Genomic DNA, 26687 nt, shown 5'->3' on the forward strand with positions numbered 1-26687 from the left:
TTGATGTGATATATAAATAAATTTTGAATGAAAAATGTGTTTTCTTATATAATATTCTAACTAACAAATCATTTTTTAACATGAAGTTTTTTTTAAAGGTGTTTTTTTTAAAAAAAAAAAAATTCAAATCATAAATAAAGTATAGTATTAATATAATCATTTGTATTTTTAATAAAAATTGAAGTAGCTTGATAGTAAATAAAATTTTAAAAGAATTATTTTTATCAATTAAATACTTGTTTTTTTTTAAAAAAAAAAATGATTTGATTTTGTTTTAAGTGTAACTTAAATACTAATGTAATAAAAATAATAATAATAATAAATCAAATCATATCAAACCAAAATCAAATTCTCCAATAACACATTTTAAATGTGAATGGCCATGTTGCCTTTAGAATTAGCAAAAATAGTTACGGTCCGAAAACTCGATCTAAATCTAATTAAAAAAAAAAAAAGTTTTTTAGCTTAGAACAATAAGTTCAAAATAATTCAGGTTGTGTCTGGCTTGGCACGAGTCTAAACCGGGCAATGTCCGGACCATCAAAGTTTTAAAAAATAATTTCATAAATATATTAGCAAATAAATTTATATAAAAAAATTATTATATAATTCAATAGTTTTGTTCTTGTTTAACTAAATAATTAGATTGTTTCAGAATTTTTTTCAAAAAAAAAGAAAATTAATTAAAATTAAAATAAATATAAAAACTCAACTGACGGAACTAGTCTGACACGAAAAGATCGAGCCAGCCCAATTTGCTACCTTTAAGTTACTTTCAGAAAAATATATATATATATATATATTCTCAAATTCATTATTCAAATAATCAATTAAAGTAAATTTTGGATGCTTTTAGCGGTGTTGCTTGCCATCTTGTTAGATTTAATTTGCATGCGAATATTCATATTATAAAAATTATAATAATTATGAATGAAGTAAATTGGTTTGATACAAAACAATAATCAAATATTCAGTCCATCCCTCACCCCAAATTTATTTTTACTTTTTATTTCTTATTCCATTACTATATTTGAAAAAATAATCGATACTTATTTATAACAACTGTGTTACTAACTCTCTTCAATGAACTAAACTAAATATGACAACGGAAAAAATAATACACATTGAATATAGATAACATTGATCTAATTTATCTTAAGGATTTGTTTGATTTTGATTTGATTTGTTTATTTGTATGATCGGGAGGGATAGGGTGCTGAAATTTTTAATTCAGCACCAATGTTGAACACTTTAAATTAATTAGTCTGATTTATATAATTAATTAAAATAATTAACATAATTATATATTATTAAATTCTAAGTGTTCAGCATGAGTGCTGAATTTTTTGATTCAGCGCCCTATCCTCTCCCTTGTACGATAGAGATAATTTTTGGACATAAGAATAAAATTAATTACATTCAAAATATATTTTTATTATAATAACTATATTCAATATTTATTTATTTGTAATAAAAATAAATAAATAAATTCAAAAGAATTTAAATAAATCCTTTTACAGGATTCAAAACAAATAAAATAATGAATAACACTATTCACAAAATTCCCTAAAGTCTACAGAGTCGATAAACATAACAGCTTACAGCAAGTGGAATAAACTAACTAATATTCCAAGAACTTTCTAAATTTTCTTTTGGGGGTTTAGCTAAGGTAAAAAATGAAAAAAGAAAAAAATCAATAATAAAATAAAAATAAAATGCAGGAGAATGAAGATATAGTTACTTACTACTAGAGACAAGTCATCCATGGCTGGCTGGCTGGCTGGCTGGCCTTACTATTTTTCAATGCCCTGTTGCAAGTACTGGATCAAGTCGTACCCGGCCGTCGTCCACTTATTATAGGCATCGGTGCAAGTCCGGATCATGTAGTTGGCGGCTTCGCGCTCGCTCATTTCTGGATGAAATCGCTTGCGTAGATGTCCTATGGGGTCCCCTCTGCTGAAGCAGGGCAATCCGCTGTCGATCATTAGCAGGACTGTTGTGATGATCCCATCCATGTAGCGCCGCGCAGCTAGGTACCCCTTTACACATAAGCTGTGGAATGGAAATCCGCTTTATTGGTAGAGTTACTAAAATGATCATTTATGCTAATATAATACAAATGCTAACATATAAACTGACACAACTCACAACTGATCCAAGACATATGACATGTTAGAACAGCACAATGCGGATGATATGTTAGCACATCACAGAGAAACAATAAATATTTTATGTTAATATAATGCTATATCTGTCATCCAATTGTGTGCTCAAATATTTGGAGACGAATTTTAATAAAAATGAGTAATAATTGTTACTTTTTTTACTTTTATAGTAAAAAGTACAAAAATGTGATTGACCTTTTTGCTAAAAAATAAAACGAAAATATTTTTTTATGACAATTTGAAAAGAAAAATGAATATAAATTTGAATGATACCACTCTAGTGGACAGCATTGATGAGAAAATAAACAGGCCAGTTAGTTAGTTAGTTACCTGACGAATTGGTACCACGTGTCGCTTTTCATGACTCCTGATGGATCGAGTAGTTGAGTCATCTCATGGCTGAGTTTGAAATGTGCGCTTTCGAATCTCATGTTTCCACCGGGGGAAGTCTCCAAAATGAAACCGAAATCAATATGAACAAGCCTGCCTATACTGTAGTAAACAGAACAAGAATCCGGCGTCAGTGTAATAAAAAAAGGGCATCGAATATGAAAAGTGTAATATGTCACATTTGATGACTTTATCATATTAATATGCCCAATCGAACCAAATTATCACACTGGTTGGTGCACAATAGTGACTAAAATAACAAAACAGAGGTGGGAATTTACGTACTTAAAGAACCCTTGTATGGTATTGGCTAAATACTAATAAAATAGTTCATAGGGTGTGGGATCTCATTCATCAATGAAAACAGAGAGCAGTAAAATATTTACTTGTCGAACAAAAGATTCCCATTGTGTCTGTCCTTCGGTTGAAGCAAAAGACTCGCAACTGCATATCCTGCGCTGCTAATGAGAAAATTCTCACGGGCAGTTTCAAAGCTCGGGGAGCCAACAGGCCCAAAGTCTTGCTGAAAAATCTCATATAGGCCACCATCAGTGGTCTCACCCATCTGACTCCTGCTTCGTGAATTGGGAACGACCTGAGAAGGATGAAGGATAGCAGAACTTAGGTGTAATCTTGAACGAACAAGAGACAGAAGCTTGCATGCTTGACACACACCAAGTGTGCGACAAGAAAGCTGATGACAGTTCGAAAAAGGAAACAAGGAATGACAGACCATGAATATACCTCAATAATTCCTCTCTCTGGTCCCGTCGGGAGCACTCCATACGGATACAGATATAAATTAAGCCCCACAGCTTCAAAGATATCCTTCAAAAGAGAAATAACTTGCAAAGCGAGAACATCTTGTCGACAGTCATCTCCAACCTATATCCAACAAATTCAGAGCCATCAGGCTATGAATTATCAAAACCAAAATAAATATTGACTTGAATCAACATACTTAAACATTTTCATGTCCATAACAAAGAAAAGATTTTAACAAGCAGATTTCTATACTGCATCTCCACATGACAGAAAGATATAGTCATAACTCATAAGCTTGTGAGGAGTCAAACTGAAATTGAACTACAGTTGGACAATTACAAGCCTGCTTTGTAACTTACTATTCCAAAAACTCAGATGCAAAGGATAGATCCATAAGGGGGGGTGCAGGGGGCAAGGGTCCCAGTGAACTTTTTTGGTTATACACAACCATATCTTAAATACTTTATTTGAGTATTGAATAAGAACGGCCAGCATGGATTTATGAGGAAGTAAATTTTTTCCATTTCCACATTTCTGTAGTTTTTTTAAACCAATAACTTGGATTGATTGATTGATTGGTTTTGGTATGATATGATGTTAATATGACTTAAGATTTTTGCTACGACCGTCCCCTCACTCCTTCAGCCCAAATTCTAATCCATCGTTGAAATAATAACATCAAAATTTTTATATGTGGGCACTTCTCCAGTAGAATAAAAAATCTTCCATGCAGAACCATATTGGCATACCTTGAAAATACAAGCTTGTGGCTTTATGTCATTGGGATCACCATCTTTATCCGCCACATTAAATGTAATCATTATAGGAACTTTTGCTGCTGATTGTAAAGGAATTCCACTATCAACCTGAATACCCCTGACGAGTTTATTAGGAGCTGTAGGTAGATACAGGTCCTCTCCGTCCACCTGAATTTTCTCCAACTCCCTATTCAAATATCATAATTAAGCTATTGTAATCATGGTTTATTAAGAAATCAGCAGTGGCAGAAATCTGTGGATGCAAGAACCACACTTTTCCAAGCCTCTCAAAAATTACCTTCTTATTCCGGCTCGCCTTTCGTCCTTTGGAATAGGGAAGAGAACGCCAGATATGGATGTAACTTTATCAAAGAAATCAAACTCCCTTTGAAACACATCAAGTGCTTTAGAATTGAAACCATCAATAATTTTTTGTCTGACAACTGGAAGAAGTTCTTGAAATGAGTTATTCTGCAAGAAACGAAACACCCAACACAGATATGATTCTATATGCTTTATGATATAACAAATTTCCTTATTAAATTAAATACAAGTTGTGACCCGCAATATAAATAAATATATATATATATAGAAAGATCTTTTATAGTGAGCAATTCAATGTTTGAGCGCTGCTGATTCAGCAAAAAACCAGCTGAAAACATATGTGAGCAACACTTCAAGAGAGAGACAGGATTATCTTGCAATGAAGTTAAAAGAGGAAGCAGTGTGAAAGATTAATAGGAAATCATGATAACCAAAAAAAGCAATATGCATTCTGTCCCCATAACAGATACAGCACATGACTAAGTACCGGTTTGGGAAAAATTATCCCACAGCACATCTGTGATTCACACTAAAGTGCACAAGGATGCCTAGGTGTAGAAGTTCCATTATTAAAGGTCAATGGGGAATGAAAAAATAACTTCTATAGGACTATATTAGGGTTAACTATATGAGGATTGCGGGGGACATGCAAGACATGATTCAGAGGAATATGAAATGAATTTTGAACCAAACATGTGTATATTCCAAGAATTAATACTATATATACTTTAAGACACATTCAATATCAGTCACTAAATACAAGCAAGCTTTAAGATACAACCAGGTAACATGATGTCGATTGGACTAGTTGCATAGAATAAAGATAGTTTTTCAAAAAAGTAATGAGTCTCATGACAACCTAATATAATACAAATGAATCTTCACTTAGGAAACAGAAATAAATTTAGTACCATAATCAGCATTAATAAAGACAGTTAATGTTTCTTATATCTAAAAGCAGTTGTATTAACAAGTATACCACGCCAGCGCCAGCGGGAGTGCCAGTGGGAGTGGTAGCACCAGCACCAGCTGGTATATCTTTATCAGGCTCAGGAACACTCTCACCCTGCAAAACCACACCATCATAAGCAAGTCAAAGAAATCTCACAACACAAACCAACCGTTGTAACACGCCAATAATTTACTCACATATAAATGTAATTTTTGTCACCTGTAAATGCCAAATTAATATGTGGGCAAAAACATCACTCCTCTGTGCAGCTCTTAGCAGATATCCCTCGACCAATTTCTGCAAGTTGGTATTGCCAATGTAAATAGAGAAATTGCAGCTGATATTGCATGCATAAGTAAGACAAATCAAGTTACTGTAACATAGTGAGAGAATTGAAGGTACTGAACTAGAAAATGATGCACAACGCAGTTTTTCAAAAAGTAAAAGCTGTTTACTATAAACCGTGGATGATCTCATAGTACAAGGATCTAGGTAACAAGCATTTGAAAGATCAACCTTGTAATGGGAGATGTATCTAAATGAGGCTAGCTTCAGCTAAGTGGCAAAATCTGCACTAACCCAAGCACCACATTTTACAAAAAAATCTAAGCAGTTTGCACTTGGCAACACAAACTTAAACTTTTTTTTTTCTCAGGACTTGGCGAATAGCAGTAAAAGGTTTATATATTATGATCTTCAAGTATTAATAGTTGATTATAAGTCAATGACATCAAATATGCTTTAAGGACCCATAATACATTTAAAATTAGTACGAGCAGGACAATAAACACTTCCAAGCTAATTTATATTTCGGTCACACTGATGCCTTGAGGTTTTTAGATTACTCTTTGAAAATGATAATGAAAACACAGCCATGCCAGACAAACACAACAAGAACTAACCTCGTCGTCATATCTTAGCGCCTGTACCAACTGAGGCATGAAGAAAGTCACTCTCTCAGGAGGATAAGATTCCAACACCCTGAGAACATAAGCCATGACTCGAGGATGACCTTTATATGCTGGACTAAGAAACTCCAAAGCTTGTGTAATTGAACAAGCTGCCCAGTGTGGTAGTTGTTGCAAAAGTGTAGAATTCTCATCCGCTGCTTTGGGCGTGACAAAATAAGGCAGAGCTGCAGGAATGCTGCGGATCTCCAAAACATGTGACTAAGAAAACAATGAAAACATAGGTCCAAATTAGTTAAAAATGAACATAAATGAAAGAAGTATATTTGAAAATACTCATCAAAATACCAATGAATGCTCTGTAGTTTAAAAACTATTAAACTAGTTAACCTACAAAATTGCTCATTAAATATATATATATATATATATATAACACTATGATACTGGGAAACATGAATTTGGAGGCAGTAACTGACTACAGCTCTTCTGGCACTTCTACCTCATCAATATTTACATTCACAATTGGACATTATTAATTACAAACATTAGGGGTTTATACTTTTCACTCAGAAAACTTCATCAACATACCTGAACTAGTTGGGTGATTTCAGTCTTCAGAGCTGCATTTGTCGGAAATCTTCCAGCAAGTGATAAAGCAATTTGAGGATCAACAGAGAAGGCCGTCCTTGCAAATTCTATCCATTTATCTGAGCTAACTTTAAGTCGAGAACTGCTTTCCCTGTTTAATTCATTACACAAGAAGACAAATATTCAAATAGGACTGCCATCATAGATTAGAATACAATAAGATAGTGATCATTTGAAAAGTTCAAACATTCAGTACTTTGATCCAACTGGTTGGGCCCAAACCTCAAGCCGGTCAGCCTCACGCTGGCATAACATCATCAGCAACTGCCTCCTTTTCTCCCGTCCAGTCCAATAGTTTTCCATCTGGCCCCAGACAGGATGGCAGTGACCCTTCAAAAGAACATAAACTTATAACTAAGTTTTCCACCCAAAAACCACTTTCATCATAAAATAAATAAATGGACAAATATTAGGCACAAAACTGCATCACCCTTTGTATGATTATCTTACAGTATTATCTGAAGAGGAACCATTTTCAACCCCATCTGTTTTCTGGTCAGGCTGCGGTTGTTCCACCCTCTCATTTAAGAGATGCTGAACAAGTATTGAAACAGACTGGGCTTCACTCTGAGCAAAATTGTTATTATTCAAATCATACCATTCAGGTTGATGAGCAAACCACCCTAAGAAGGCCCTGTTTTCACAAAAAGCACGCAGTAGGATTAAGACAAAAAGATCCTTCAACAAATAAATGAGAAAATCTAGAAAAGGGTAACTTAGCAAAATGGCCATAAAACACCACCTAAAGTGCTCAATGATTACAACAACAATACACATTAAGTGCATACTTTCACGGATGAATAGGACCATGCACTTGTGGGGTTCAAAATGCTTCACTCTCAGGATACTGGGTAATATGCACAGTATAGGCACCTAAGTGACAGAGGATATATACTAAATCTGCCAATTTAATTGTCAATTGACCACAATAACAGGTATGTTATTCAAAAGAATACATAATGATCTGCACAAGTAGCATAGGCACAGCTGACTCATGAAGAGAATGTAAAATTTTCACTATGATATCATTTTAAGGATCCTAACATCCATAAATAAAAAAGGTTTTATAGATATGATTTCCGTTCTATGATCCATGGATGTGAGTTGAATAATCATGCTAAACTATTGCTCACATCAGCTTAGTGAGCAAATCCTGCTGCTTGCATCCTTTCAATAGTCAAGCCTAGAATAGATTTATGGACAGTAATACATGTGAATAGTAAGAAAACAATAATCAGTATAAGCAAACGCAATATGTCATCAAACAAAGAACTGCTGGTTATGACAATGGCATTCTCCTTATATCATACCTATATATCCTATCTTCAAGCAATTGAAGTCCTGATTTGAAGTTCTGAAGGTTCCCCTGTGTTTGGCATGCACAAAATTTCAGGCCAAAAAGCATAAGCGTGAAAAAAGTTCCTGTAGCAGCTGGATGCCGTGAGAATTTCCAGGGGAGCTTTGTAGTTCCTTGTAACATTCGACCAAGTAGCAAAAGCTGTTCAATACTATCATGCCGAACAACCTGAATTAAATATTTTTCAAAATCTAAATAAAGTTTATAATGGTGATGGATAGCAGTAAGAATGAAGAAAAGAATGGGTATTCATCCATAACACAAGAATATACAATAGTAATTTTTCCAAAGACATGTTCAATCAAACTGAAAATCTGATTCAAAAGCATCGTCACAAAAAAAGCATGCCAGACTTTCTCAAGTGGGAAACTTACTTCAAATCGATCTATAAAGAATCCAAGCCACAGCCTATGAGCCATTATCTGTTCAACAGGGTCTTTCTCAGGCTCCGGTTCAGGTTCACCAGGGGTAAGGTGCGGCCTCAGCTTTGCAGATGGTCCAGCATACCTTATATCCGATGCAAAAAGGCCTTTCTTGGTGTCAATTGTCCATAACCATGCATCTACAAGCTCCGCAAGAATAAGAGATCCCAACTTAGGAGCAGCAGAAACCAGCCATGTCCAAATGTACACACCAATCTCCACAGCATCAAGTGTGGTTATATAAGCTGGGCACCAGCAAAGAAGGCGCAGAAGTTGGGAAAAGCTCTCAAGATTTAAATTTGAATCTGAATCCTGAGAAAAGTAAGTTACTTAAGTTCACTGAAATTGTTAGAGCAGTCTATTGTTATAAATAAAAAATAGAAAATGAAAAACCAAGTTTATCTTTACCAAATTTGAAAGAAGCAAGGCAGTAGCTTGTGAACAAGTTTCACGAAAAGATGACTTGTCTAGTTTTTCACCTTTCTCTGCGGTATTTATAAACTTCTGAAGGAGCTTTACAAATTTTGCAAGCAATACTTCACTAAAGGGTAGCTGTTTGGGTTGTGCAGAGGAATCAGGGTCAGAATTCAGACCACTATTTGTAAGAGCAAGTTCACCCATGGTCTCATATAACCTTTTCATGCCAGCAATTTCTCCAGCATGGTTACACTTCGCTGTGGCACTGACCATGCCAGTACCAAGAACCTCCAAGTTAAATGCATCAGTTAATTTCAAGTTTCCACCTGAAGCTGCAGCAGCAGCAGCCATGACTGCAGGAATATTCGCAGTTTTTGTACCAGTCCAACATTCATTTTTCCCAGTACCAATTCTAATCTCAGACAACAGTGAGACCACATCTGCTGTTGGCTGCGTTCTCTGTGATGAATTAGCTTTGCAAAGGTTTTCCTGAACACCATCGTTATGTTTGTTACATTCTTGCAAACTTTGCCCACCAATAACATCTCCAAGCATGCAATAGTTCAAAAATCATCTCTTACAAATGCACAAACATCTATTAATTACCCAACCATTACATCTATTTAAAATAATTTATATAAAGTGAACGCCACCATAACCTTAACCCCCCCCCCCCTGCCCTCTCTCTCTCTCTCTATATATATATAGCATCATGCTCCATAAACTAGTTGCATGCTGCACATAAAAACTACATACTTCTCTAACAAAATTAGTAATATTTCCTTTGCAAGCATCAAAATTTTAGTCTCCTAACACTTCTTTAGGTTGATCTTTAGACCACAAAAATGGTAGAGATGAAGAGGAATTTGAATGTGGAGAAGAACAGATTAAATATACTAAAAACATTATAGGAAATATCATCAACAGAATTTAGCTGTTAAAAAAAAAAAAAAAAAAAAAAAGCAAAAAGAAAGAAAGATTACAAAATCATTGAAAAAGCAAGAGAATGTCACTCCCTTTTAATGCGAGAATACAAGGACCACTTTTTTTGCATATATATACAAGCCTATCTCATTATCAGAGGAATACAAACCCATGATGGGTTCCATATTGAAAAACTGAAATGGCTTTTTGTTCATAAATAAAACATTTGAATTAAACATATTCACATCAGATGGCATGGCATGCCTCAAAAGCATTCAAAAGTGACTTTCTCAAAAGATAGGCCAGCATTCAGGATGAAGAACAATTTCTTACACAATTTAACAGTCAGATAATTGTGTGAAGTCCCAACGCAATACAAAATGTTGTTGAGTATTGTAGTAATGTTTTATACATCCAACAGATAGGCTAAGAAACAATGATAGGCTAAGAACCCCAGCAAAAACAGAAACAAGATCATCCATCATTGAAATATGAACTTTGTGACTAAGAAAGCTATATATGCATGCCCATGAGTCAAGCAATATACATAGAAGAGATCAAAAGTAACAACACAAGACACATCCAACAAAGAAGTGAACCTGAAGAAGACCCTGAGTAGTGCACGGAGCATGTGAAAGTGAAACAATGATCCACTCTCTAACAATTTTCTGGTACAAAGCGCGGACATTGGCAAGATAAGCAGGATCACTCACTACAGCGGAAGGTGGATCATTATGCATTGAGAGTTGCAGGGAATCCAGACAAGACGAATTCCACAAGATCTTCAATCATGCAAATCAATTGCAGTAACTCTTAGAATATGCAGCAAGAAAAACAAGAGAATGACAGCACAGTCATAGTGCATTTTTACCTGTGGAAATTTATCTCTGAGTTGAGTTAACAAACTAAGAGAGAGATCCCGTACATGTTCATCCCTCTGAGATAAATTTTTTATCAGAAAACAGGCATGGATTGAGAGTGTGGACTCCCTAACCACTGCTTCTGAACCTGTATCAGCAGCCCTATCCTCCTGCATGCAAATTGCAAGGACTGTAGAATATGGGGAAAGCACCTCCAATGAAGGTTATTGATTAATTTATTTTAAACCTTTAAGATTGTGCGTAGATGCAGTGGAAACAAAGATGATCTTATGTGTCTTAGAAGACCCATGTACATTATAATGCAAACAAACTCAGCTCTCTGATATGAAGCTTTAATGCCCCGGGGACATAGTCTACTATTTTAGTCATTTAAGGTAACACAATTCAGGAACAAAGAAAAATGATAGAAATAAATATGCTGAAGAGAACAGCATTTCAGTTCCAGTCTACAACACTGCACATAATTTCTTTGGACAGACACTAAACCATAATACATGTAAGCAACAGAATATGAAATGGACACAGATGCAGCCTAGAGTAGAGAATGATACATGCAAATTTAAACCAAACAGGTTTATGCAGTACAGGGGAAGAAATACGCTAGAAATCCTTGACAGTCTTTGACAAATATAACTAGGACACCAGGAATATGCATAGTGAACTGAATCATCACTTACAAAAGCAGATATCTGTAACCAGGAATAAATTCTGCCAGAACCCAAAGTAAAGCTTTTTAAAGTTACGACATAGAATTGACCTCATTCAGAACTTGTCAAGGACCAAGTAGATAATGGAAATTCTTAATCAAGTAATAACAAGAAATTATCCCTCATACATAGACTTTTTCTAGAGGATCACTAAATCGTAAAAGCATAATATTGAACAAAAATACACAAGAAATCAGCATCCATGTTATACCACACATTTCAAAGATATAAACAGGAGTATAAGGTAAGATGATGCTTGAATACCAGCCAAGTTATTGCGGTTTCAAAAGCCCGATGGACAATAGCAGTCAAGCACTGGGAGACAGCTGGCATTAAATTTGGACTTCTCAGGTACTCAAAGACACAATTGAAAGCACTTCTAGAAGCAGTAGAACTTTCCCCTCCATTCAGAAGACCACCATTGCTGCTAAATCTGATTATCTCCAAAAATGCTACAGCCAACAGATAGGTTGCTTTGACACCTGAACAAAGTCAGACATATTGAATAAAAAAGGAAATGACATGAGCAAGGACTTCTGATTTACTTCATATACAGACCATCTTATGAAATGAATATATAATTAGACCTGAAATTGTACTCATAGCAGAAACTTCCACTCGCCCTCCAAAGGCAGCAGAAAGAGCAGTCTTTTGAGTCAAAGCAGCTTTTTCATTTCCGCTTCCTCGCCGACTACCTGGGTTGTGAAGAGCATTGAGCTCCAACTCATCTTCAAGCCATTTCACAGAGCTCACAACCTGCAGTTTCATTTCTACTCTCAAAACATAATAAAGAGCTTATGATGATAAAGTGGAGAGAGAAACCTTCCAATGAAGCTTTAAACAATCAATAATTGTACAAACCAAGCAAAGGTAAATCTAAATAATAGAATGAAACCAGTTTACCATAGTTGATGCAATATGAATGTTGAGTTTTTGGAAAAATCTAGATGGATAAAGCAAATTGCCTCATTCTTTGTCAATGTGGAAAATGAATTAGGATCTTCAATTCAAAAAGAAAAGGATCTCACCAAAGCACTAAGCAGCACAACAAACTTTTTGTCTGCAGACATAATATTTAGTTTTTAAGAATTGAATAGCATAGATTGAAATATTTGTTAAAATAGAGGTAGTATTGATCCCCACAGGAGGCATTTTCTAAGCTGCTGTAATCTGAAAACCAAAAATTGTAGCTGAAGACATTGCATTAATTCTACAACAACATGACAAGCAAGACCACACATGTTATCCTTCATTTAAATCCCTTACTTCTTTCACACCAAATTCTTAAATTGAAGAATTTAATGTGTAAGGTACCATTTTCCCAATCATCAAACAATTAAAAAAAAAAAAAAAGGAAAAGATAAGACAGACTAACATACAATTTGAATGTCAATCATCAAAAGAGAAAATCTGAAAGAGCCAAAAACAATAGTCATCAACATTATCTTTATGATTAGAACTCCCCATTAAATATATAACAAAGTCGAGCCCACTATGGTTTTGGGTAAATTAACTTGAAATATTTCAGAAGTCTATGCTGTCACCATTCACATCATAAAGACAAACTTGACATGTAGTGCAATACATATCAATGAGATACCGGCAAAAACCAATAAGACTTGTTACAGGTAATTTCAGAATGATGAAGAGTGAGCAGACATATTTATTAGTGATTACTCAAAATGCCATATATATCCAATCACTTTTGTGAAACACTTCAAGCATAGAAATAGCTCCTACAGCGATCACCGAAGAAAATTATAGATCTTAAAGTGTACTTAGTATTAACTTACAAGAGGAGGAGTCCCCTTTGATATGCACTGCACAGCAGACGCCCATGATGAATCCCACATGTATGGTCCAGTCACAGCTTGGAGTACAAGTGTGCCCGTAGTACCTCCACTTGTGCTGCCTGCAATATTAGATGTTGACGAAACTGGTTTTGTATTGGGCCCAGCTTTCTGTATTGGAGGTGCTAATCCAAAGAGAGCAATATAGAACCACAAATTTCGAAATAGCTTCAAGAGAGATGGCTCCACATCCGTGCTGGGCTCAAAGTCGGAACATATTTCAGCCACGGCAGGCAGAAGAGGCCCAAGAAAATCTGCCCCACTCCTGAAATTTAAATTCTATAAGAAATATTTGTATAATGATCATAATGATGATGAGCAAGGCAGCAAACAAATGCTCAGCATTTCCTATTCCACAAGAAAAAACCATAATGCATAAACTGTTGAGGAACTTTACCTTCCACTTTTTGACTCTGCAGCCAAACCCACATCTGAGCACAATGACAACAAACGATGTCGGTATTCTGAACGCAACTTATTACTTGAAATGCCTTTGGCAATTAATAAAAATCCTGCAGGTAATGTCTACAGTGAAATTGAACCAATAAGCATCCACTAGATATGCAAAACAACTTCTCTTGCAAATTTATCACTTAAATCAATGAATAAATTATAACATACTTCAACACGTTCAGTTGCAGCTTCTGGTGCCTGGGCATTACTTTCCTCAGAGCCAATACTGGAAAGTTTGCCCAAGTAACTTCGGGTCATTAAGACTACAGCTTCACGGTAGGACTTATCAAAACCTAAACTCGCCAAGCGAGAAACAGCATCAAGAAGCTGCAGTAACTCAAGAAAAGCAGGTTGAGAAATTGTGGAAAACATAATTCTCCAAATAATTAATAGAAAATGTTATGTCTTCTTTTTATGATTGCGCTCTTTCTACAAGGGAAAGAAAAACAGTTAAAAAAAAAAAGAAAAAGCAAACTAACAATAGCACACATTAAAGGATGGGATCATACTCGGAGTCTCAACAACCCTGGAATTGAACCATCACCCTCTTCTAAACTCTCAATAAATAGGGGTAATATCATGTCAACAACTTCAGGCTTGTTAATAGAAACATTTACGTCGGCTAACAGCCGTATGACATTTAGCTGTACAGGTGGAGCTTCCTGCTTCTCTTTTCCATCCTGAAAAACATTCTAAATATTAGATCACATGTCCATAACAAATACTTTAACAGCAAGACCTCAGCATTTACATGTTAGGCAGAAACCTTGTAATGTAAAAGCATCTAATTGTTTGATATTTCAAGTATTTCCATAATGGACTTACCATCAAAGGTAAATTTTAGATCTACTAATGGCCTGATATGGTTTCCCTCCCCTTCAGTTCAATATCAAACATTTAATATTGTCTCGAGAGAACCACTATTATGATAAAAATAGAGCTTCAGCCTTTCATGATCCATACAAAAGTATCTAATCCAAGACAAATCCTATAGGAAAAACAGCATTGCTCTTTAAAACAAACATCAGCTACATTATTTGTTGACATCCTCTGGTAAAGTATAAACTGAAATAAAAAGCAGTCTTAAATAATAAGCAGATCAGCACATCCTGCTGATAGCAGATTTACCCTAAAAGAGAATCAATTTATGAATTGTGCATGACTTTGTCAAACTAAAAGGTCAGGAAAAAAGAAAGTGTGAAAGCATTTCAAGTCAACATGCAATACAGTTCAACAAATCAATTTAGTGAAGCTCGGATTACTTAATATTGATAGCACCGATTCAATACTGTCCCAGTTTGGGCCACATCTACATCAGAAAGTCCTTAATTTCCAGATAAAACATTTAAATGTGGGTTGCAAGGAAGTGGTTGCAATCAGCTCCCTAGAAAGGGTTTGAACATTTTGCAAGTTAGGGAAACCGTGGTGCAAATGCATATTCAAGAGATGAAGTGACAGGAAAATTAAATAAATAAACTACAATAGTAGCCATGAACCATAGAATACTGCAATAAAGAAATATATAAGATACTATTAGAATATGCAAGGCAATAGTATGAATACCTCTTCCTCAAAATCATTCCTTTCACGGATACTGGTCGCCAGTCCCATGATAAAAGTATCCACAGGTGACCGGTCCTTGGCCCATCCAAATTCGATTATTTCACAACATGTTTTGAGGACACTTTCAAACATGCATCCCTGGCTTTTGGCCCAAGTTTCAGCCTGCACATAGTGGTTTAAAGAGTAACTATCTATCACCACAACCATCATGGAGTGTCGACATCACGACTGATCCAATAGAAGAACAAATTTTACTTGGGCACAAGTAGCAAGCACAAGGGGCTTAAAACGAATTAGCAGAACTCTGAGAAGCTGGCCGCCACGAATAACTGCTGCTTGAGATATCCCAGAAAGCAAACAACCAAAAAGCTCTTCACAAGCTCTCAATTTCCGCCATGCTGAGAACAAGCATCCTTCTGCAGCCTCTATCAACAACGCAAGGGCTCCGTGCAACAACCTCTTCGATGACTTCCCTTCCGTGTCGAGAGATGCCAGAGTCTTAATATGCAATCTTGCAGCAGCATGGTAAACTGACAACTTATTATCAATCCTAGCTTTCAGCACCTGCCCTTGCTCCGACCAATCCCGCTTTCTTATCTGTCCACGCAAACAAAACCAAAATATAACATTCATCAATACCTTTTCTTTCCTCAATTTTACCACTTCTGATTATCTCGCATATGCAGTGCTGTTTACACTAACTAAGCTACTTACCTTTAGAAATAAAAGCATTAAACGAAGCTGATTCTTAGCAATAATTCTCACTTGCTCCATAAGCTTGGGATCGATGTCCACCTTACTAAATACATTCCCGATTAGCTTAAAAGCAATTTCTTGTTTCTCAAGACTCTCCATCGATTCTTCCTCAAACAATGTCACGGCCCTCTTACCAGTTGCAGGGCTGGCTGCACCACCTCCGTCAACATCATAGATTCCGGTACTGGAACCAAATAAATCCCCATTGCTCTTCCACGTAATGCTTCCACTCCCGTCCGCCGCCATATCCTGAGACGATGACGGATTTGAACCTGCTCTGCTGCCATCAGGATTCGCACTCAGTGAGGAGCCCTGAACCGAACTCGGAACCGCAATTTCAAACCGATCAAGAAGAACGGTTATCAATTTGTTGACGTCGGACTGAATAATAGGAGGGAAATTTGAACACAGAGCATTCAAAAAAATCCTGGAAACAACAGGATTAGCACTGTTTGTCGTCTGAATCACAATTTCCCCTGTGAATCCAGCCACATCGGAAGCAAAATCTTGAGACTGTTCCGACGCTTTCAAAATATAACTCAGGAAATCATTGAAGAACGAAGAAATCGCCTCGGACGAAAATGCCTGCGGCCAGAAAGTCGGATTAAACGATGCAGGAATTGAGCGGTAAAAAGCGAGGAGCAGAGACTTGGCGACATCGTTGTCAAAATTCCAGGATTTGGAAAGCAAACGCGCGACCGCTAGTATGGCATGTAGCTGAGACCTAGAAACCCTCGGCGATTCGGATTGCAGACTCTCCGCCGACGGGCAACGGCTGCATATCCAACCGATTTTCCCTGCATATCTTACCGGATTCTGTGCGATCAAATCGCAGAGCTCCACCAACGATTCCATTGCTTCAATTGCAAGCTCCGAACCGTGAGGAATCGCCCCCTAGTCTCAATCAAATTCAAATTAAATTGACAGTGATCGGAGAATGCATGTGGCGACGAATGAATGGCGTTGCGGTGATTCTGAAAACGAAATGCATGAATTTAGGGTTGGCGAGAAGCGTCAGAAAGTGATAGATGCAATGACTGTGATGGAACGCCGCCGTGGGATGGCTGCCGATGGTGGTCCTCCTCCGCCTGAGCGATGATGTGGTTGAGGGCACAGGCACACATTACCGCGCAATCCGTGTTTTCAGATCTTTTTTTGGTTTTCTTTTTATAACTTAAATTTAACTCTGCCTTTTCTATTTTTTTTGGTTTATATATTTCCTCTTTTTTTAATTTATGGGTCGACCATTTATTTTATAAAGTATATTTCCCAAAAATAGGAAAATGCTCTCGTTCAACTTACCTCCTATCTTATAAACCATTTTTACTTTTATTTAAAATGAAAATAAATATGATATTTGAAGGGAATTATATTAATTATATATTCGTGATATTTTATTTTGTATATAAATTTGAACATATAGATTTTTTATTTAAAATCAATTTTGCTCCCATTTGTAGTATTGTTTTGTTGAATTATACCTACTGCACCATTTGAAATGAAATTTAAGAATGTTATCTTCGATTTGATGTTGGTTGAATTTTTTAAAAAATGCACAAAATAAAAGTTGATTGGCTATGTTTGATAGTTTTGGTAGAATCGGATTGAACCAAGTTATACGAGTTCATAGTGGTTGAGTTGATTGGTCTCCTCTAAGTAAAATAATTAATTAAAATTAAGGTAAATTATATAACATATCTTCGTATTTTACTAAAAATGCACAAAATATCCTGTATTTTATTTATTGCGTAAAACCCCTTATGTTAATGGAAAGTTTGCATGAAACACTCTCTATGTCCAAAACTGATGTTTGGTTCAAAATAAAACCTAAATTACGTAAGTTTTATACAAATAAAAAACGTAAAATATCTTAAATAATTTTTTTTTTCATAAAATAAATAAATAAATAATTGATCAATCATTTATTTTTTTACTTTTTATAAAAATCAGGTAACTCTCCAAAAACTATAAATGAATGATTAATAATTAATATGGCCGTATTTGTTCTAGATCACTTGCTATGTCAGTTTTCGTTATGCCACGTCAGCCAATTCTATTAAAAATTTAACTGTAGAACTAAAAATGATAATTTATTTTTTATTGTATGGAACTAATTTTGATAATAATTTTTGAATGGTACCAAAAATGAAAAAAATAGAATTATTTGGTACTAATTTTGATATTTGCTCTAAAATTTTGAAATATATCAGCCTGCAAATTATATGTTTATATACGAGTTTTAATGAATATATATTATATTAGTTGAATATAGTATAAAATTAAGATATTTTTAGAATTAAAGTTGATGAAGTAAGACAAAATTTCGGATAAATAAAATATAAAATAATGACATATTTTTAAGGAAATATAATATTAAAAATTATAAATTAATTTGTGCTTAGTTTTTGTTTTTTTTTTGGTTACAAATTAAAAAATGTATATTTTTGTGAATAAATAAAATAAAAATAAGAACCAGTGTATACTCGTATGGGTGGAAACAATATTAATTTATATATAAATGATAAAATAAAATTTAAATATAAAATATCATTATTATTATTAAAATATAATATTTAATAAAATTCATAAAAATATATATATAATTTTAAAATAGACCAAAACAAGTATTTTAAATATAAATTTAATTTGAAAATAAAAATAAATAAATTGTAGTATTTATTTTGGATTTTATTAATTGAACATTATATTATTAAAAAGTACCTTTTTCCTTTTAGAAAATATTAATGTAAAAAAGATAGTATGTGTTTTTTTATTTGGTATGAAATAATTTATTTGAATTTGGTATTAAAATAATATATAATAGAATATTTTGTAAAAAAAATATATTTTTTTTTCGAAAATGTATAATTAAATAATAGAAATATGGATTTTAATATATAAACAAAAAATAGACTCATGTAAAATTTAAACTCTATTTAGAAAATAATAAAGGGTGTTTTTGTCTGTGATTTTAGTTTTTGGGTTTAAATTTTTAATAGTAAAAAGTTGAATTTGAATTGTTGTTTGATTTGATATAAATAAAAATTGATGTGATATTTTAAATATAAAATAAATTTATAGTATAATATATATATAAATAATTATTTGATGTGATATTTTCGAAGGGAAAAAAATCTGAATAGTAACAATATGCGGTAAAACCCAAGTAAATGCCGCATGTGTAATTCCAAACTCGATACTCAATTTTAAGTTTTGTCAGGAATTTGTTTTTTCTTTTTCTTTTTTTAATTGAAATAAATATGATTTATTATAATTTCAGTAAAAATATATTATTTTTTAAAAATATTACTATATTAAAATGTTATTTAAAATAAAATTTTTAATTAATATTTTGTTTCAAATTAATTGTATTTAACAATCAAACAAAACAAAGAACACTTCTGGAATTTTTAACAGCATATGTTACAATCCCTTCATTTCAATAATATTATTTTCATAAATAACTATATCACCATAAAATTGCTCTTATCTTTTTATTTTTATTACATAATTGTCACTATTTTTTACACCAATACACTCACTCGTAAGGGCAAAAAACTCTTTTACCTATACTTTTTACCGATTATTAATATAATATTAATATTCTTTCAATTTCATATCCAACCCAATTAAAACTATAATTCTGGGATCAATTAAATCTTGCACCCAGTTTGGGGACGTACCACGAAAATGTACTGTGTTGTGTGGAATAACATATTGACAAATTAATTAATTAATTAATTAATTAATTAATTTGAGTAATGCCTAATCTTTCTACCTGTTGCAATCATTTCAGTCAACAAATGGGTTGGGACAAATCACATTTTGGTTTTATTATCCCATTAAAACATAGTAATAAATAAATATATATATATATTTTTATATATTTTTTTTACATTATTGTATAAATATTTTTAAATTATTTTATTAAAATGCTTTGAATAGATGATAATCATATATTGTTTTTATTTATATGCAAGGACGGGTGGTACTAAATGGAGATTAGGGGCAGCTATAATTTTTATTATTTTGTCTTTTTTTTAGTTTTTGTACAGCGTAAAAAATAATATAATTTATATAATTTTTGTTGATTTATTTTTTAGATTTTATTTTTTTAATGAAAAAAATATTGAATTTTATATCATTTTATTAATTTTTTCTCAAAATATTTAACTTTTACCCCTTTTTTCTCTCCTTATTTACCTGATAGCACCAAAAGAAATCTAAAAAAATAAAATTGAATAAAAAATAAAAATAAACTGACATTTTATACCCAGGAGTTTTACGACCGGTTCCCCGTCATTGTATCATCGAGTAAAAATTCATATTTTGTTGCTTGTATTGTATGTATTTAATTAGATGTATATTATTCACTGAAAATATCAATTATATGTGGGGTGTGTTCTTTTAGTAAATATTATATCAACACATATTTATATCACATCTTATAATTATTTCAATTCAAAATTTTACCGTGCGAATTCAACTCAAAATACAAATCATCAAACAAATACACCCTAAGATATGTTCTATATATATATATATATTAGTAGATTAAATAGTACAAAGTTTTTATAGTATTTATGATATTTTTATTTTAAGTATAAACTAATATTATTTCATTTGTATTTCTTGAAAAAATATAAAACTTTAAAAATATTTTATTAAAATAATATACTATTTAAAATAAAATCCCAAAAAAAAAAAAACAGTTTCAAACAAAAAAAAAAAATTATCAATACATGACGTGTGTGATTATTTTGTGAAATAATTGAAAATAAATAAATATATAAAGTATAGTGGAATATGTAGATAATATAACAATAATAAATGTATGTAGTCTATTAATTTTTTTTGAAAAATTATATAAAGAAAAAGATTGAAAAAAACAAAGTCTCGAGTTCTTGTAAACAGAAATTATTTTCTCACAAATATTAATTTATATTTAATCACTATTCAGATAAAAATAATTATCAATTTAAAATACATCAGTTTATGTTTTGTTTTGTTTTTAATATACAAAATTATAATTCTATATTTAAACAAAAAAGTCAAATTTTTAGACATTACATGACATCTAATATCTATTTCATCCAAAAATCAAAACAAAGACATAAAATTAAATAAATATAAAGTAAACAAATCCAGGGCTGTGTTAACTAAAAAAAACAGTAGAAAAGTAATAAATATTATGTTCTTTTAAGTACTATTTTTTAATTTTGGTACCCAAATAATAATAATAATAACAAATACAAAATATTTTATACAAAAGTAAAAAAATTAAAATACTCATTATAAAAAAAAAAATCATTACAAAAAATATAAAAGCTACACATTTAATTAAATATATATATATTTTTACAATTTTTTATATTACACATTAAAAATTATTTCATCCGAAAATATTGCGTGAACAGACTCAAAAGTTTCATATCAAATGTTTTCATCCTAATTTATTTTTTTCCCATTTTGTCTTTTATAATCACACTATTTAGTAATTATTTTAATATATCTATCTTTACTTAAGTCATAATTTTAATTTTACAAATTTAAAAAATTTGAATTTATTCATTTTTTTATAAAGTTTATTTTATTTGTAGATCTACAATTGTATTCAAGTACATGCAAAATTATATATACATGCTTTTAAATATTTTAAATAAAAACTATAATTTAATATAATATTTTAAGTACAAGTGAAGAATTATAAGGTAAAATTGTGTATTATAAGAAATTTATTAAAGAATTAATAAAATATAAAGAGATAAAAAAAAGAGTAAATTCATTATTATTTATTAAAATATAAATAATAAATTATGAAGAAATAAAATTATTATTATAAATATTATATATATATATATTTAATAGATAGCTGAGAAAGAAGATATTGACTTAAGTTTAACGGATAGTATTGAAAAAATCAAAAATAAAAAATCAAACCAAATCAAATAGTGTGTTTTCTTATAATTAAAAAAATATATTATTTTTAAAAAAAATTAATATACTCCCCCCGTCCATAAACTAATGTCCTACTTTTCTATTTGGGACGTTCAACAACTATTGTCCTATTTTTTTTTTAAACATAAATTTTACATTTTTACCATTCATTCATTTATTACTTTTAATTTCTACCATACAATTAATGATAAATTTGTCAATTCATAACAAAAAGACAAATCACCTAAAAAATCGTGCAAATATACTTTAGGACAATAGAAATTGGACGGAAATAGTATAATATATATTAATTATTTTCTTGTACTACTTACGCAATTTTTTATACTTCAGGTTATCTGCCACACATAGTTTGTCTGTGACCAGTCTGTTGGACTTAGTTTGCAACGCATTAAATTTGATCGAAGTTTATCCAGTGCGCATTTTTATGCAGCGGTTTGCGATTTCCACAGAGAAAAATAAAATTAAAAAATAAAAATAAAACTGTGAGGTTATTGGCATCGGCAAGAAACGTGTCAAAATAGATTATCTATTATCCAATTATACACAATGATGGTGCTGAACTGTGAAGTCAAACACACAAAATGTGTGTCTATATATCTAGAACATACATAAACTTATTATTATTATTATTATTATTATTATTAAAAATACATATTTAATTTTTATATAAAAAAAATTCACTTAAAAAACCAAAATTTAAAACTCTCGTTATTTCGAAGTTAAGAGTTAAAATTGTTGAAAGAATCAAGTAACTCGCGAGTCGATTTCAATCAGACTTGATTATAATTTGAATCGATTTGTATATAGAAATAAATGAATCGAGCTCGAGCTCAACTTATTTCTATAAATGAGCGGAGCTCAGCTTACAGATAACTAGGATTAACTCGTTAATGATGATATATTTATTTTATTTATTAAAAAAATATAATATTTAATTATAGCCGAACTCAAATTCGATTTCGAGTTTTACGAGTCGTATTCGAGCTTGAATTTGAGTTGAATGAGCTGAACTCAAATTTCCATTTTAGCTCGAAATCATAACAACTTGAGTCGAACATGTACCATTAACAAATTCAAATTCAGCTCGATCAAGAGATAATCAAATTTACTCGACTCGTTTAACGACTCTAATAATATTGCAAGTTGACAATATACCTTTTTAGTTTTTTCTTTTCTTTTTAATTATTTTCTCAAAAATTTTAAAATTAAACCTACTTAATTTTATATTTTTTTATATTCATCTCCTAAATAAATAAGTATTCTCTTCATTATATTTTTTTACTAGTATAATTTTTAATTTGAGACGTTATAAAATATATATATATTTATATAATATATTTTTATTTTTTATCACTCTAAAAAAATCTATAAAAGCTACCCAACAAAAACTAGAGGTAAGAAATAATACATATATATATCAAACAAACAAAAAAGAAAAAAAAAAACAGTATGAAAGTAGTAAAAAGTATGACCAAAATAATGTATAATTTGTACTTGTATATTTTATTTAAATAATTATTTAATAAAATATTTTATTAGAGATATAATATATATTTTTTTTATAGAGAATTATAGTAGTAATAGTTATATTAGAAAAGGAGACATAACCAAAGGTTATGTTTGTTTGTAGGCTTTGAATCCAAAATTTAGTATTCATAAAAATAAATAAATAAATTTTATATTCAAAGTATTGTATTAATATCTATTTATATCAGGTCAAATAATTATTTTATTTCAAAACTAACTTTCAAATCTATAACTAAACACTAATGTGTTCCTTTTTCTATTTTTATTTGTTATTTGTCATTTGAACTCCATATTTTTTTAATATACAAAATGTTACATAGAAATTTATTTAAATAAAAAAATTTAAACTCTCAAATTTAATACTCCATCAGTCTCAATACAATAGTCTTGTTTACTATTTTTGTCCGTTCCAAAACAATAGTTTTATTTTCATAAATTTCTATGTCACTATAAAATTACTTTTACTTTTTCATTATTATTACACAATTGTCACTACTTTTTACACTAATACACTTACAAGAGCAAAAAAGTCTTTTATCCATACCTTTTACCTACTATTAATATAATATCAATATTTCTTAAATTTTGTGTCAAATCCAATTAAACTATAGTCGTAGCACAGAGGGAAGGAGTAGTAAGAAACAACAGTGCGCATATCTTGAATATTTTCTGAAATATATATATATAATATTATATAAAAAAAATTAAATAAAAAATTCAAACTTAAAAAGCAGCACAGTGTGCGTATCTTGAGTTAGTCAACTACGGTATTCATAAGATAGATATGACTTAACTTTGAGTGGCTCACAATAAATTAAACCACTATTAATTAAAATATTATATTATTATTATTATTATTATTATTATTATTATAATACAAAATTAAAGTCAAACTTAACGCTTCCATGCATGCATACCATTTTAAAATTTTAATTCCATTTATTATTATTATTATTATTATTATTAGTTTATTGGTTAATGACCATGAACGCGTCTATTATTCCTTTATATATATGTTTGTTACATATTTTAATTTTAGATATTTTTTTATACGAGGCATGCCAAATTGTATTTATAATATGAAAAAAAAAAAAAAACAGTTATAAGTACTCCCTCTTTTCACTTACCATGTCTACATTGTTGTTTCTATCCGTCCCACATTTCATATCACTTTTTTTTTAAAATAATTATACACTTTAATCTCATTTTAAATTTTCTAATTTAATTTTAATCAGATAATTAGTTATTTTAATCTTAATATATAATTATTTATATTATAAAATAATTATTTTCACTAATACATTATTATTTATCTATATTATATTTATCTTAAATTCTGGTGTTTACGGTGACTCAAATATCCAACGTGGGACAGAGGGAATAATATACTATATTGAATATTGATTTTTATTAAGACTAAAATGTGTTTGTTTGTAAGATTTTACTTTTTATTTTAATATTTAAAAAATATAATTTTATATTAAAAATATTATATTCACTCCGCCTCTTATTTATTTATCAAATTGCTTTTTTTACGAAGTTTTATGAATATTTATATTATATTATGATATAGTAGAAATAGAAGTAAAAAATTAAATTAACTTTATTAATATTGTATGATATTTATGTAAATGAGTGAGATCCTATGCTGAAACATAATATTTAGCATTATGCTGATTCATTAATAACTATTGGATTATAAAAGTTAATCTAAAGGCTTATATTAGGTACATAGTACAATTATTAGAAAAAAATGAATACTTTACTATGAGACGGATTAAAATAAAAAATATGGATAAATTGTTAAGTGACGGAGAGAGTATCAAATAACTATTGAAATTTAAAATTTTAATATTTAAAGTTAAAATTTAAAATCAAGACAAATAAACACATTAGATATATATATATATATATATTATACACATATTTAGAATTGTAATACTAGTTAAAAAAATATTTTGGTGAATCATACTTCTTTCATTCACTCAAAGAGAGTGTTTGTTTGTTAGACTTTAGTATTGATTTGACTTTAAAAAAAAAAAAAAAAAACACCTAAAATACTAAATTAAATACTTCATCCGTCCCAATATAATAGTTTTATTTACTATTTTTGTCCAATCTCAAAAAAATAGTCTCATTTTCATAAATAACAATATCACTATAAAACAACGTTTATTTATTTTTATTATTATTATACAATTGCATTACTTTTTACACTAATACACTTATGGGAGCAAAAAAATCTTTTATCCTTATTTTCTATCTACTACCAATATAATATCAATATTTTTTAAATCTCATGTCAAACACAACTCAAACTATAATTTTGGAACGAAAAGAATATATATTTTTAATTTACTCTAATATAGAAGGTTTTGCGGATGAAATCGAGACCTTTTTTCCTTTATTAAAAATTTAAAAAGTAAATATACAACGATTTACACAATTACTTTTAGAGACAAATATAAAGAGTAAATCATAGTCTACATTAAAACTAAACCAATTTGTTTATTTATTTATTATTTTTAATTTATTTTGTATATTTATGTTTTTTATTATTCGATTTTTCATGTATGTATTTTTGGTGTTTTCTTATAGTTGAAATTTTGACAAAAAATAAAGAAACAAAAAATAATACTCTCTCCGTCCTAGCTACAGTGTCTCATTTACTGTAAATACGAAAAATTATTAGGGATATAATTAATAAATAATTAATAATGTATTTGTAAAATTATTATCTAATAAAAACAATATTTTATTAAGATTAAGATAACTAATTAATATAATTAAAATTAAAATTAAAAAATATATAAATTTAAAAAATTAAAATAAAATTAAAATATATAATTCTTTTTTTTAAAAAAAAATGACATACTAAGTGGACATACGAAAATTGAAAAATGAACACACTATTAGAATAAGAGGGTATTAAATAAATAAAATTAAACTCTAAATAAAAAAA

General features: G+C 30.6%; 1 protein-coding gene across 1 annotated transcript; it reads right to left on the reverse strand.

Moving 5' to 3' along the window:
- Positions 1–1522: 1522 nt before the first annotated feature.
- LOC127255319 (phosphatidylinositol 4-kinase alpha 1-like) lies at positions 1523–17392 on the reverse strand. Its single transcript, XM_051280812.1, has 26 exons — positions 16199–17392; positions 15740–16081; positions 15485–15646; positions 14431–14601; positions 14090–14248; positions 13866–13993; positions 13412–13733; positions 12206–12374; positions 11883–12100; positions 10902–11060; positions 10630–10812; positions 9098–9595; positions 8642–9001; positions 8221–8435; positions 7361–7544; positions 7107–7240; positions 6851–7001; positions 6257–6523; positions 5574–5651; positions 5382–5468; positions 4377–4549; positions 4070–4265; positions 3300–3440; positions 2942–3150; positions 2496–2657; positions 1523–2052 (listed from the first exon to the last, which is right to left on the reverse strand). Exons 1-26 carry the CDS (start codon positions 17093–17095, stop codon positions 1794–1796), a joined length of 6024 nt encoding a protein of 2007 aa, XP_051136769.1. The 5' UTR covers positions 17096–17392; the 3' UTR covers positions 1523–1793.
- Positions 17393–26687: the final 9295 nt, after the last annotated feature.

Source organism: Andrographis paniculata, unplaced genomic scaffold (assembly GCF_009805555.1).
Source record: "Andrographis paniculata isolate CXL003 unplaced genomic scaffold, ASM980555v1 Contig12END, whole genome shotgun sequence".
NCBI classification, from domain to species: domain Eukaryota; kingdom Viridiplantae; phylum Streptophyta; class Magnoliopsida; order Lamiales; family Acanthaceae; genus Andrographis; species Andrographis paniculata.

What these genes read in the sequence shown, in the direction of transcription:
- LOC127255319 (XM_051280812.1), bottom strand. Translation starts at nt 17,095, where the DNA reads ATGGAATCGTTGGTGGAGCTCTGCGATTTGATCGCACAGAATCCGGTA. An exon ending in TGCTTGCTACTTGTGCCCAA is followed by an intron (nt 15,647 to 15,739) that starts GTAAAATTTGTT and finishes CACTATGTGCAG; the next exon opens with GCTGAAACTTGGGCCAAAAG. An exon ending in TGCTATGAGTACAATTTCAG is followed by an intron (nt 12,101 to 12,205) that starts GTCTAATTATAT and finishes GACTTTGTTCAG; the next exon opens with GTGTCAAAGCAACCTATCTG.